Source organism: Chaetodon trifascialis, chromosome 7 (genome assembly GCF_039877785.1).
Source record: "Chaetodon trifascialis isolate fChaTrf1 chromosome 7, fChaTrf1.hap1, whole genome shotgun sequence".
Taxonomy (NCBI): Eukaryota; Metazoa; Chordata; class Actinopteri; order Chaetodontiformes; family Chaetodontidae; genus Chaetodon; species Chaetodon trifascialis.
In genome coordinates, this window is record NC_092062.1 from 6,086,981 (window position 1) to 6,101,208 (window position 14,228).

Sequence of the window (14,228 nt, forward strand, 5' to 3'; positions counted from 1 at the left end):
TGGATGTTCAGGGTTTTGTTCCAGAAGTTTAAAAACATGTATTCAAAAATACATTGATATATATCTGTAAAAAAAACAAACAAAAACAGACTTGTGTATATATATTTATATTGTTATATATTTTTTTTACTTATTGTTATATTTTCTACTATTGTTATATTTTTTACTAGTTGTTATATTTTCTACTATTGTTATATTTTTTACTTATTGTTATATTTTCTACTATTGTTATATTTTTTACTTATTGTTATATTTTTACTTTTATAATAGCTTCTTTTTAATAGATGTGTCATTCACCAACCTCACCAAAGCAAATTCCTTGTATGTGTAAAACCGTACTTGGCAATAAAGCTTTTCTGATTTGTAATAATGCAAATGACCTGCAGTACATCCAGGTTTGGGATAAAAATCTTGCCCAACAGTACGTTCACCTCATGTGTCTACCTATGGCTGGTAGAGATTAGAAGAGTGTTGGTGGATATCTGAGCATTATATATCTGCCCCTTATTGCTGCAGACAACAGTGAAGGATGTCTGAAGTATGTGTACATGTAAGGGAAATGGCCAATCGGTTTCTCTCAAATACTTTCAGAGGATTACTTTTAGCATTAGTCTTTAGCAGGGATCTAATCTTTAGTGTAAACAGTGCTATTGAGAGCTAGAAAAAAATCACTGCATAAAAAAATAAAGGAAGATATCATGTACGTGTACATTGTTGTGATAATACCGTATGGATTCAACTCTTCTCAGTGGAGACTCAATGGCAGCGAAATGCTAACACGCTGTCACACTTTATACAACAGCAAAATAAAGGCAATGTTAAAATTGCAGCTAGCTAGCTATATATATATATATATATATATATATAAAATAATGTGTGTGTGTGTGTGTGTGTGTGTGTGTGTGTGTGTGTGTGAGCAATTGATGCGATCTAAATGAACCTCTGGCTTAAAAAGACAACCTAAAAAACATGCACATGGGACAGACGCTACAAAAGATTATTATTAGCTGCACATACATCTATGGCGGTTTCCTGTTGCTGATGCAGTGATGTGCTAAGGAGTATGCTTCCTGTGTGCGTCAGCATCATATGGAAAAGCCACAAACCACAGGTCAAGCACTACACAGGAAACGCCTATCACATGACACTGTGAGTGAACTTTCTGAATGCAGTGACAATTGATTCTGTTTCAGTGTGATGTCATTTAAGATGTATAGGTATTAGAAATAGAAATTATTTTCCTGATATTTTGAGTCATATTGCATTTGTCAGTGAAAATACAGGAATATATTGACATTTGAAGTAATCTCACATGATATAAAAATACACCTTTTTCATTTGTCCAGTTAAGTTATTTCTGCATGTTTGGATTGAACCATTACGGGAACTATCAAAGGCGACTTGGTGACAAGAATGCACATTCACTCAACACTGAGGCTTTGTGTTATGTTCAGCTATCTGGATTTTAACGTGCCTCCACTCTGAGCTGCATTTGAGAGAGGCAACTCTGAGAAAATACAGTATAACTAATGCTTCAATCATGTGATCAAGAGGCACCAGTGAATGAGTGTGTGTGCCGCACAGTGTAATGTAAAAGGAGCATGTGACGCAGGCTCTCGGCCATTATTTGATCATTGTAGGAACGCTGGTTAAAAACATTCAAAAGGAGACTTGAAGTGATTTCAGCTCAGAGCTAGTAGTTTCTATGAATATCCCTGAATCAGTGGTCAGGTGACATAATGTATGAGTCAAAAGCATGACTACAACGCCTCCTTCTGAAAGTCTTTTTTTTTTTTTTTTCACGTACACACACTCCTTGCTTTGAGGAAAAGGGATCCTGTGTCTCCAAACCAGCTGCTAAAGTGATGTCTGTTGATGGTGCTCCCCTTTTTCTCCAAAGTTCAGCTATCACGCTCGTCTCAACCTCAGTCCACTTTATCACACACTTGCAAAACTTTGTGGTTGAACTCCTCTGCCTGGTCAGCATATACGTAGTGTCCGGCTCCACGGATCGTCTGCAGGGAGGATGGAGAACAGGAAGAGAAGCAGGTGATTAAAAACAGGAGGCAATAAACACAGAGAGGCCATAAAAGGAAGTACAGATTTTGTTGGAGTGCACTGCATCTTTGGTTTATTGCTTTTATAAAACAAAGATAAAAGAAATGTTCAGTTTGAAACCATTTCAAGTAAAAACAGTTATGTTATCACAAATCAGTACAGAGGACAGCAGTTAGTTTCATAAACCTTTATGATCACATCATGACTTTTCATTAACACCCTGCTGAGAATGTGTATAATGGAACAGCTTATCGAGAAAGTGAAAATTCATTATTCAAATATGGAGTTTCGTTATGAAGTATGGATCATTATAGATTGGAAATAAGTTTTTCGTACCAAAGATGAATTATATACCAAATTCTAGATTATAAGTAAGTGAAGAAGGGGTCAGAGAAAATATGAGAAAAGGGAGCAGAGATAATTATTATTATTTTTTAAATATTATTTTGTAATCCTCGGTAATCCCCTTTTTCAGTTTATATTGACGTTTCCTCTCACTGTGAGCACAGAGGCTCTATTTCGGAGGTCTTGACTCGTTGTCATGTTACCGAAGTTCCACAGTTGTTCCACTGTTACAGTCCGTGACACCTGAGCCAACTCTATTTATTGATGATGACGATAAGACACAGTTGAAAGTTCAAGGAAAGTGCACTTTTGAGATGAAATACAATTATTAAAGTAAATGAAATAAGAAATCTTTTCCCAGGATTCGTCATAGATGATAAAACAGAAGACGTAAATAACTATAAATGTGTTTATTTCAATGATCTGATGAAAGAACAGCTGCTCTTAAAACCACACCATCTTTGACACTAGGACAGCGCTAAACATAGAGAATCATTTGATCCTGTGTTTACATCTGCTCACTGGTTATATGGGAACATATGACGTCTTATTAGTCTTATCTAACCAGTGTGTCCAGTGGCAGGAAAGGAATGTCCCATGCATGCAGCTATTTTAGCATGGTATTTCTGGGATTTAAGGAACAGCTAAAAATGGTTTCGTTTTGGTTATCTGCAAAAAGTAACTGGAATAAACTACAGTAAGTGAAGAGTTCAGTTATATTACTGCAATAACAGCAATTTACAGTCTGACTCCAGTTTATCTACATTAGCTATCTGGAAGCGTTAATGAGGTTTGGAGGAGGAGTATTATTCCCAGGAAACACTGGGAACTCAATTACATAGTAAGAACACAAGTTCAAAAGGGTTATGTGATGAATTTCAAATGATGACTCGACAAATATAACCACAACCCTGCAAGTAGAGTTGGCCTCTTAAGGCCCTGTAAGCAAGTGAAGGGGGTGAAAGCAGAGGGGTTAAAATTCAGAAATGTGGTGAATCCAACATGAACTCATCCAGGAGAAAAATGGAAGGAAAAACTCATAAGAGGGTACAGAGAGTAAAATGCATGAATTCCCTTCCCTCTCTCATCCAGTACACCATGAACTTACTATGATCTCCACATGAGAGCGTGGCCTCATCTCTTTGATGGTGCTGCCTGAGTTGCTGTCGATGCTGGAGCGGGATCCGTAGATGATGGTGATGGGGATCTCGGGCTCAAGCTGCTCCATTCTCTGCAGCATTGGTCTCTTAGCCCAGCCATAGGGAATGGTCATATTCTTAAAAGCTGTTTCCCCGCTGAGACAATACAGAAGAACACAGCACAGGGCAAGTGTTGACGACAGGGTATAACATTGGATAGTAAAACTCTCCAACGGCTGCAACAGAGGTAATGGATAAATGGCTTTCATCGCAGATATTAGAGAGACAGACCTGGGGGTTTGCACGTTCAGGTGATAGATGTACTCTGACACAGTGTTGTCAGTGAACATGGACAAAAACTTCCTCTTGAAGTCAGGTCTCAGAGTCTGGACCAGAGTGGGACCTGTAGGGGCCGGAGAGGAGACGCTCGAATGTGTCAAAACCAAGCATGTAGCCATTAAGAGACGAGGCTCCCTCATTACATTTTACACGATTATTAAGCACTGGTAGGGTGGAAGGGCATGAATGGAGCCACGGTTTGACTTGATTTCTCAGACTGATAAAAACATTACCACCATGCCCTCGTTCGTCTGAACAGAGCCTCGAATCAACACTATTAATACATTTTCATCCATTTTCTCTCCATATGCTCCACATGCTCAGCTACTGTTTTCAGTTATATTATGTGTGATGCTACTCTATCTGCTCTGCTGTTACTTGTAGACCCATTTCGATAAATTGTATCCTGTTGTGCTGCGGCCACTACCCGGCCCCCCCTCAGAGATCATCAAGGTCCATCTAATGTAATTGATGAAAACAGGTTGGTAGTGTCTGCTGTAGTAATGTGCTGTCTTTTACCACCTTACTGTCTCAGTCTTACCCAGCGGTCCGACCAGTCTCAAGCCGGCGAGGGGGTTGAAGGGACTAAACATGGCTCCTAGGGCTTTGATCCATACTGGGATGGGACGGTCTGCCTCCACTGTGTCTGGGCGCTCGGGGAAACCCCAGGGCTCCACCAGCAATATGTGCTTTACTCTGTAGGCCAGAGACAAAGAAATGAAATACACATTCACCTGCTATGTGCGTTATTTCATGTTTTGTTAAGTCAGTGGATTATACAGACCCATGAATATGGATTTAAAAGAACAGTTCAACATTTTGGAAAATTGGCTTATTTGCTTTCATGGCAAGAGCTAGATGAGAGGACTCAGTGTGGCGTTAATCTTAACATCTAACTCTCAGCAGGAATAAAAAAATGCATATTTCCTGCTACATGCCTACATGGAAAATATTTCTTGTATTGCCATTTTAAGTTGTCAGTCATCAAGTTACGATAACATTTCATGCACCAGTCATATTAGCGAGCTAGTAACACGAGCAATCAGATAAACAGACAGCTTGTTACAAAACCTCAGATGAATTCAGATTAGCTGTTGATTTAGAAAACAAGTGTGAACACATCAGAATTACCACGGAATGAACAACAGAATAAGAACATGGCTGCAAGCAGAAAATCTATTTTCAAGCCCTTTGCTCAACAGAAGGAAGCAGCTCAGTGGGCCAAGATGCAAGATGTGAGCAGCAAGGAGCAGCTTTCAGGCTTCACAGAGGTGAGCAAAGTCACTTCAGCTGCTTTCATTTTCTTTAAACAAGCAGCGCAACCAATCACACACTTGTCTCATCATCATAAAGCCTGCAGCACCTCAGTCATTACACTCTCAACGTTCTGCCATCTGTCCCCACTTCATCGATTATAACCAAACTCTGTGGGAACGTCAGCACAGGAGGAAGCACAGGATGTCTGCAGTGAGTTTCATCAGGATTGCTCAAAGGCATCTTGAGTTATGAGCTGGGAAACACACCAACTTGCACCAATCACTACGGCACTTCAGATTTTGGTAAATATTTGGCCCCAGAGCATGTACTCTCCTTAAGTTTACTTCTAAACACGGCCTGAGATTTGTGATGACTGGACATTAGTATACCAATTTTGGTGCTGATACAGTCAAAATCCAACAATTCATATTCATATCATTATTATTATTAATAATAATTATTTAAAATGGGTGAAAATCCATCATGGCAGACATGGACACACTGAGCTGGATCTATGTGTCAATCCAACCTATCATGCGAGGGCCGTTGCCTTCAAAAATCTAATTTTGGGCCTTAATTACAGCGCCACCATGAGGCTGATTGGGCTCATATTTCTTGAGAAACACATGCACATCATTTCCAGTGATAATGCCAAGTTTTATTTTTCATGTTTTTAGCTGATTCGAGTTCAAGGCAGTTTGAGCCATTTGACCTGCAAATGAAGTGGTGAGGTTAATTTGGCTAAACTGTCTATTTATTCACAATCTGTCTGCCTGACAGACTTCTGTTCCCTGCCCTGTCTGAATTTGTTGTTTTGATGTCACCGTGCTCCTAGATCTAAGTCATTACTTTGAAGAACACAGTGGTATCATAACTAATGGGAATGATGTTAAACGCTACGGAAATACTCGGACTAAAGCAGGATTATACTTTAGGAATGAATGTATACCAGCAAATTCATCTCTTCTATCACATGCACTAGGTGACAGTGAGGCAACTCTGCTGTTAGACACTCTGCCTCTGCACTAGAAACAACCCAGATCTATGCCAACAGCATGACACAGTCTAATATAACACAGTACAAATTGTTTTTAGGCCCTCAAGTTGTAATCTATTATGTTGTATTATAAACTTTCTCTTTAGGCACTAAGGACATACATTATGTTCCTGATTAAGAGCATCTCGTGTTAGAACTTAAAGGCCATTTGGAAGACTGAGATAACAATAAGAGGACAGGAAGAGGGATTTTTTTAGCATTAGTGATGAAGGAGGGTGATAAGGGATTGAGGACATTTTATCAGACGTCCTTTGGGGAGAGGCGAGTGCCTGCTGGAAGCTCGGAGCTGGAGACGCAGCGAGAGGATATGATTCAGGAGAGATAGAGTCTAGTGGGAGGACAGAGGCTTGGAGCACACTGCTGTTATCACAGGGTGCCAGCACCTACAGGCACACTGCTACAACTATATCCTGTACACATGCTGGCATGTCCTACTGCAGTCATGTTCACGCTAAGGGCAGACTCATTATTCAAAACGCTGCTCAGTTCACAGTCATTTTTCTCCTGGGCAGAGTCTGCTTCTTTGTTCGGTGTCTAATAACAGACGTGGTTAAAGGATAATTCTGGTTTATTACAACAATCTTGACTCAAGGTCCACTTACTTATTTTGGGACCACTGCACTGACATATCATCACCTTTTTACATTGACAGGGAGAAGCTGATGGCAAACGGTTGCTTATTTTCATATCCAGAGGTTTGGAGTAACACTATGAATCATTTGGAGCTGTGTTTGTGTTCACCTGATGGATGTAAGTCCAATACTTGCCCGCTTTTACCTAGCAAAAAAGCTAAATGCTCCACTACGTTCACCAGCTAGTCATCGACTGAGTCTGCCTTCTGTTTGGTGCTGAGCATTACATCATGAAATGATCGGTCCATCAGCTGATTAGTTTGATAATTGATTCATAGTTCACATCATTTTTTTTTTAACCAAAAAGATGCAAAAATCCTCTCCTGGTCTGTTTTACAACATTTTAAACTGAATATCTTTGGGTTTTCTGTTGTCCTTGGTCAAGACAAGCAATCTGGGAACTTTCATTGGGTATTTATAACAATTTTCAAATATGTCATTAAGCTTTCTCTGATAATTACCACAATACTGATTTTGTCACCAACCCTTTATCAAACAATTAATGTAATGATTAGTTTAATGAACAACAATTAAAATCCTATAAATAATGAATTAAGGAAATGATGTCAAAATGTCGTAAAAGCATGCCATCTTCCACCTCTTAGAGTCAGTCAAAAAGAGCCATTTGCTGAATATTTCAGATTGAACCGCATCCACATTTCCCTGTTTTGCCCTTGGTATAACATCTTTCACACTTAATGCAGCTCATATCAACAAGATCAGCACCACGGGATAAAAGATCCCATTTAAATTAAAAACAACACAAACCCTACCGTAAGATAAGAGAAATCCCATAATCTGCACCCACCTGCCTGGGTATTTAATAGAGTATGACACAGCCAGGTATCCTCCAAGGTTGTGTCCCAGCAGTATCATGGACTCCAGACCCATTTTAGCCCTCCACTGCTCTATAGAGTCCACAAACTGGTCCTCTGCCTCCTGAGCGTCTGTGGCAAACAGAGGCCTGCTGCTCTGTCCGAAGCCCAGCAGGTCCAGGGCGAAGACGGGCCGAGGCTGAGAGAGAGCATCCAGGTTCTGAGCCCAGAGGCCCACGCCACCTCCAAAACCATGGAGCAGAACCATGGGGGTTCTGTCTTTGACACGGCCACTGCTAAAGGTCAGAGTCCACAGCCGGTCACCGTTGGTGATGGGGACGTACTGTTTGGAGAATGTGCCTTCTACACCTGAGACAAAAAGGGAAGGACAAGGAAACAGAGGAATGTAGAGGAAGACTGTGGTGGAATACAGAGATAAAAGGAAAAGATACTGTGATGTTCTTAACTGAAAGAGAGAAATTAAAACTGGTCACGCTGATACAAGTATACAATCTCACTCTTAAGTGATGCCTTTTGTATTTGTTCTTACTATTTGGGTGATTTTATATGTATGGGTATGAACAGTGCATTGGTGTATATTGTATACTGGTGCATAAGTATAAGATTTAAGGTGAATTTGTGTGGCACCATTGTTCTTTGGATTTTTAAGCCCTTTGAAGATACACAACATTTGTATTCAAAATACTTCTAAAATAGCTGAACAAAATTTGTTTTTATCCAAACACTTATGAATACAACAATATACACAAACCAGAGGATTTGCACAGATCATCATTACTTGCATGTTCATTCATTCCCAGAATGTTAGGAATGAGGAAACATGCAAACGACTTACACACACTGGACTTCTAGATGCAACACGTAAAATTGTCAACTGTGTAACAAGTCGGTAGGTGTCCAGTGTGAACTGGTGCGTGAGTGAGGGACCATGGTTGGGGAGTAAATGGCCAGGATGACAGTTCCTGCTCACACCGTGCAAAAAGTACAATCCAGCTGAAATGAAGTCATATCGTTTAATCATGACTCTTTTCATTTCTAGAGCTCCCACATTCTGAGTAATATGTGGAAACTAAAAGTTAGAGGGGCTGATACTTACATCGCAGCATCATGTCCTCTGCGGTCTGTAGCTGCATCTGAGAGGTGGGACACCATGGTGGCAGCCAGCTGGGGATCCAGCACCACCTACACAAACAGACATGGCGTCACTGCAGTGTGGGACAATACTGAAAGGATTTAGACAGAAACAGAGGAATAATGAAATGTTGGGATGTTGTTTAAAACGTAAATAAAAACACAAAGCAATGATATGCAAAACCTTTTTGACCTATACTCAAAGGGAGGACGTGTCTGTAAAAGACGTTGTCTGGATGGCAGCATGTTTTGCTCCAACACCCGTATGTACCTTTCAGCATGAATGGTGCCTTCACAGATGTGCAGGTTACTCATGCCACAGACATTAACACACCCAGATACCATCACAGATACTGGCTTTTGAACTTTGCAGCAGTAACAATCTGGATGGTCCTTTTCCTCTTTAGCTAACCATGATCCATGGTTACCAAAAACAATATTGTTGACAGTTTCCGTTTTTGCTTTACATGGTAGAGTCTCAACTTGCATTTGGAGACGGATGTAGTTACATCCTTTATACAGTATATGTCAGTTCAATGCCGTGCTGCCTGAGGGGCTGAAGGTCACGGACATTCAGTGTTGGTTTCCAGCCTCGCATTTATTGTGTTTCAGAGCATCATATCTGATAAACATTGCATCAGCTGTTCATTGTGGGTTAATCCATATGAAACAGAGGGTACTTTCCTATTTCTATGGGCAAGCACTGTTGACGCAGAGTGGTTTAAGGGACAGATCATTACAGATCATTAGAGAGAGCAAAGCAAGTAAAAAAAAAAAAATAATAATTTTCAACAAAATGTTCTCTTTGTATGTTAGTTCATCACTCAGCCGTATTATCAAACCTCTGAATGAAGATGTGCAGAAATGTCGACATGGGGTCTTTGGCAGAATAAAGAAATGAGGATAGCAGAAGTCTGACACTCCACATATATGGCTCCGTTTTGTCCAGTCCACATACTTTTGTCAAACGGGCTCGGTTGAAAAACTTTTTTGTTTTCCTTTCACACACTGGCCAACCTGACTGGAGTTGAGGATCTGTGGATGTGTGGTCTCTGATTTCTTGCATCCTACGTGGTGTAGTGTGGACATGGCTCATGACTGAGTCTATATGAGCAGCCACGATGTCAGTGGACACCTATCTCATGCCCAAAATTTTGTACTTGGCCCTTAGAGCATCAGTTACTGCTAATGTTGTTCCTGCAGCATACACAGCTTCTGCATTAAAGCGCATGAGTTTCATCAGCAGCCTCTGGCACCCTACTGGGACATTGTCAAGGTCTTTACTGTTCATTAAGGATACCAGGTGATTGAAGGGACTACATCTCGGGCCTGCGGAGTCTAAATCAAGTCTGGGACCAGACTCACCTTATTGTGGTGTCCACGTAGCCCCACACACTGCTGACCAGACTGTGACCACCAACCACTGACATCATTCTCTGAACCACCCTGAACCCACAACAAGATGAAACAGACAGTGAATGGGGCGAAGCTGTTACAGGCAAATGATGGCTGTCGGTGTAACAGGTGGCAGATGCGTCATACATCAGCACATAGCATAGCTCAGTGCCCTGTAGTTAACAGTGATGAGGATGACATTTAAACTGTTATCTCCTCTAAACCATTATCTACGACAGACACATTTTTTTTTACAACTTAGTGTGCGTAAACAGCGTAAAAGTGGCAAAAATACTATGCTCGAGGTCGACACGGGAAGGGCAAAAGCTGTTTTATCTGACAGCATGTTTCTTGTTCAGCGTCATGTAAAAACCTCTTGGCACCAAATTAATATGTGTGTTTACCTGAACTTCAGGATAGTGCCGAACTCCTTCAATGTTTAACTTTTTAAACATGAAGTCACTGCTAGTGTATGACAACAACATGCAGGTATATTCAGAAGTTTCACTGAATTTTACAGTATCACAGTAATGCCAACAGATACGACATTTTGAATATCGCCGATATTACCACTCAATACTTTCACAAACAGAAACGGTGGGTTAGAGGAACTACTCACCCTCCGTTCGCTGTCAACGCTTGCTCAGCCATAGTGCTACACCACATCTGATTCTACGCGCGGTCACGTGTCCTCAGGGACTCTGACGTAGAGTCAATGTGATTGAACATATTTGATTTATTGTTCAAGAAAGCTCCACCGAGCGGCGTCTTTACCGCTGAACTCCGCACGGAGGTCCACGGGGCTTGTGTCCCCGCTCAGGGCAGCGTGTCTTTTAGAAAACAAGCGCACCCAGCTACAGCGCGTGAGGCACTGCGGAAGTAGCGTCTCTGTCAACATCAAAACACTGCCTCAGAGGAGGGCGCTTTGGTAAGTAGCTAAGGGATATTAATACTTCTCTTTTCCAAATACTTTGCGCATTTTAAACGTTATTAAAGGTTATTTTGTTTGTGCTGACACCCTTTGATGCACACTGAAATGTTACATTTTGAACAAAACCTCGGTCTTATGAGTCATTTCTGTAAGTCATCAAAATATTAAACACTGTTTCAAAGTGTTTGCTTGAAACTTTTGCAGAGCATATCGTCTCCAGCAAAACACTTTCCGGTGTTCATTTAACTAAATAAAAAAATGTCTGAGTCATTGATAACTTTAGAAACATCTTGTATTATACTGTAGATGATATTTTAAGCCCCCCAGTGACCTGTCGTCAGGGGCCCAGACATTTTGCATCACTCCCTCTGGCCAGATTTTCAGTAGGTTTTCACAAGGAATTTGCCTTAGTGTTTGGGTGCATAACAATCAAACAATAACGATAAACTCAATACGAGAAAAGAAAAACAAGTTCTGCAAGAAACAAGTATGGATGGGTTCTGTGGTCCCCAGAGGATGAATTTCATTGATTATTGCCTCCTCGACCTTTGATCAAGCACTGCCATCAAGGCATCTAGTGTGCAGATTCGTTTCATTGAGCACATTCTTGTTCAGTCTTTATATTATATAATAAACGCTATATTATGTATTAATAAAAACACAATAAGATACAGTTGACAAAAAACAGAATGCATTTTTAAATATTGAGAAAATACCATTTCTGAGAAATTATCAGATATTATAGATGCATTCTGTGGGTTGCATCAAAAACAATGAAGTGTCAACAGGTTTAATAGTATTTTGATTGGTGCGTCAAATATCACCTGTGGGTCTATGGCTCTCTTCCGAAATGCACTCTTTGTAATATACATTAAAACAATGACAATCCTGCTGCTTGAGTAACAGACACCGGTGTCTTTAAGACGGAATGATCCATGTTTGTGGATGTTTCTTTTGCTCATGCGGACAGACAAAGCTTTTCTTCACTGAAGTTCAGTCATGGCGAGCACGAGGCGGCGGTGATTCCTGCGTGCGTCCACCGCACAAACGGAACCGGACGGGAGCGTCAGTGGGTGTGACAGCTGAAGTTTGCTGCGCAGCTGCGTCGTGACGTGGAATGCAGCAGCCGACAGAATCCAAACTACACAGACATGTCGCTTAAAATCTGATCTGACTGTTCACAGATCAGCAGGGCGAGCCCCCGCCCCGAGGCTGGAACAGAGCCGTTTCCTGCACAGACACAGATCTGGGTGAGTACCGAGGCGCCCCGACACTCACAGAAACCTCGATGAACCGGGGATTAGCGGCAGAGCAGTCAGTACGGATTTGTTGTAGCAGCGAGCACTACTTTTCCACTAATGCCCGTTCAACACACGTCGCTCATACACAAGCCCCTCCCGCTGTGTGTGTGTGTGTGTGTGTGTGTGTGTGTGTGTGTGTGTGTGTGTGTGTGTGTGTGTGTGTGTGTGTGTGTGTGTGTGTGTATGTATGTATGTATGTGTCTGTGCGCGCGCGTGGGTCAGCTGTTTCTGTCTGTACACTGTATCTGATCTCCAGGCCACTGCCCTTACAGTATGTGGATCTGGGTAATTCCATTCACCCTGTACAGTAGATCATGGTAGTAATGACTGTACTGGAGCTCATGGGATCACTTAGTTGCTGGAGTGCACTGCAGAGTTCTGGAGGTGGAGCAGCTCTTGACACACCTTGTATTTACTTTGGACTGTTTTACTCAGGACTGGGACAAATGTCTCTGTTGATTTTCTTTATGTGGGCTGTTAAAAGCATCACTCCCCGATACTGTTAAAGCGTACAATAGCGCCCCCATTCCCAAAATGTTTGGGTTCAGTGTAACATGCACCTCAGAACACATCTGAGCAAGGGGGGCATCATTTGAAGGCTCGCAGAGGGGATGGGGGCATAAACATTGAAACAGACATAGGCCTATATAGTTGATGTTTGAGTACTTGACTAAAGTTTTAGAATGTTGTTTTGGTCTGGTGTCACAAACCAGTATGTCTGCATGCATAATAAACAGGCACATATTGAAGTACACATGCTCAGATTAACACGTCTGATCTGACACTCAGACAACAGACCAAACCTCTTCACTCATAAACATACAGGTGAAACAGGAGTGAACAACAAACACGTCATGTCCATTTGTGTCAGGACGTCTGTGCATGTGGCTGCACATGAAGTCAGTCAGCCTTCTCTGTGTCATGGTTGAATGTAGGGATGTTTTAATATGGTGAGGTGACTGGCATCATGAAAAGCAGTTTCAAACTGTTTGAGCACTTCTGACTGCAGTTCTTTGGCTGCAGCATTCATCGCTTCACTTCTGAGCCTCACTGATGTTTTTTCAGGCTTGGCTTGAATTGCTGATGTCTTAATGATGACAACATACTCAACTGTGCACTGTCCGAGTGTACGGACGTTATAGAAGACAGGGGAGTCACCTCTTTCCCAGAGACAGCTGTGACCAGCAGCTTTCCGCGTCCACCGCTCCCTCCAAGTCTTTCTGATCAAAACGACGACTCGGTTCACTCTTCAGCAAGCTGATACCTCAAGGTGTTGTTGCCTTGGCAACCTGGGTCTCTGTCAAATCCTTGAAGGTCTCTATCACTGACTTGAAAAAGTTGTCAAATGCATCATCTGACCTCTGCCGCTGAATAAAACCTTGCGCTACAGCGACTGCGCTCTGGCTGTTTGTAACATTGTGTCCGTGGTTTTTAACCCTCCTGGTGTCTTCGTGGTCATATCTGACCAATTGACAATTTCTCTCTCTAAATTATGTAGTTAATTTCATCTGTTTGTCATGAGATTCATTGACTTTGTTCACGTATGGCATCTGAACACAAAAAAAAGGATTTTGGGAATTTTTTTTTTTTCAATTTTTGGTGTTTTATTGAGCTTATGTACACCCTTTGGTCTTCCTGGTCAGAAATGACCGGTCATTAAAAATGAATGGGTAAGATTACAATTAGTGTATAAAATAGAGGTGTTTGTGTGTGTGTGTGTGTGTGTGTGTGTGTGTGTGTGTGTGTGTGTGTGTGTGTGTGTGTGTGTGTGTGTGTCTGTAAATTCATTTCTGTGGCAGCACAATGG

General features: G+C 41.4%; 2 protein-coding genes across 3 annotated transcripts in view; one reads left to right on the forward strand and one right to left on the reverse strand.

The window, feature by feature from the left end:
- Positions 1-1,629: 1,629 nt before the first annotated feature.
- abhd5a (abhydrolase domain containing 5, lysophosphatidic acid acyltransferase a) lies at positions 1,630-10,877 on the reverse strand. 2 transcript variants are annotated; one of them, XM_070966719.1, is made up of 8 exons: positions 10,809-10,859; positions 10,160-10,240; positions 8,760-8,845; positions 7,636-8,011; positions 4,423-4,577; positions 3,834-3,945; positions 3,512-3,698; positions 1,630-2,015 (listed from the first exon to the last, which is right to left on the reverse strand). In XM_070966719.1, exons 1-8 carry the CDS (start codon positions 10,853-10,855, stop codon positions 1,926-1,928), a joined length of 1,134 nt encoding a protein of 377 aa, XP_070822820.1. In that variant the 5' UTR covers positions 10,856-10,859; the 3' UTR covers positions 1,630-1,925. The 2 variants fall into 2 exon arrangements, with proteins under 2 accessions (XP_070822820.1, XP_070822821.1); XM_070966720.1 differs by lacking the exon at positions 10,160-10,240 and having other exon boundaries at positions 1,801-2,015; positions 10,809-10,877.
- A 208-nt stretch (positions 10,878-11,085) lies between these two features.
- The window catches only part of ano10a (anoctamin 10a), a 39,038-nt gene continuing 35,895 nt past the window's right edge, over positions 11,086-14,228 (forward strand). Inside the window, exons 1-2 of the mRNA XM_070966718.1 lie at positions 11,086-11,117; positions 12,305-12,370. The gene's annotated coding sequence lies outside the window, so the exon portion shown is untranslated. The remainder of the gene's footprint in view (positions 11,118-12,304; positions 12,371-14,228) is intronic.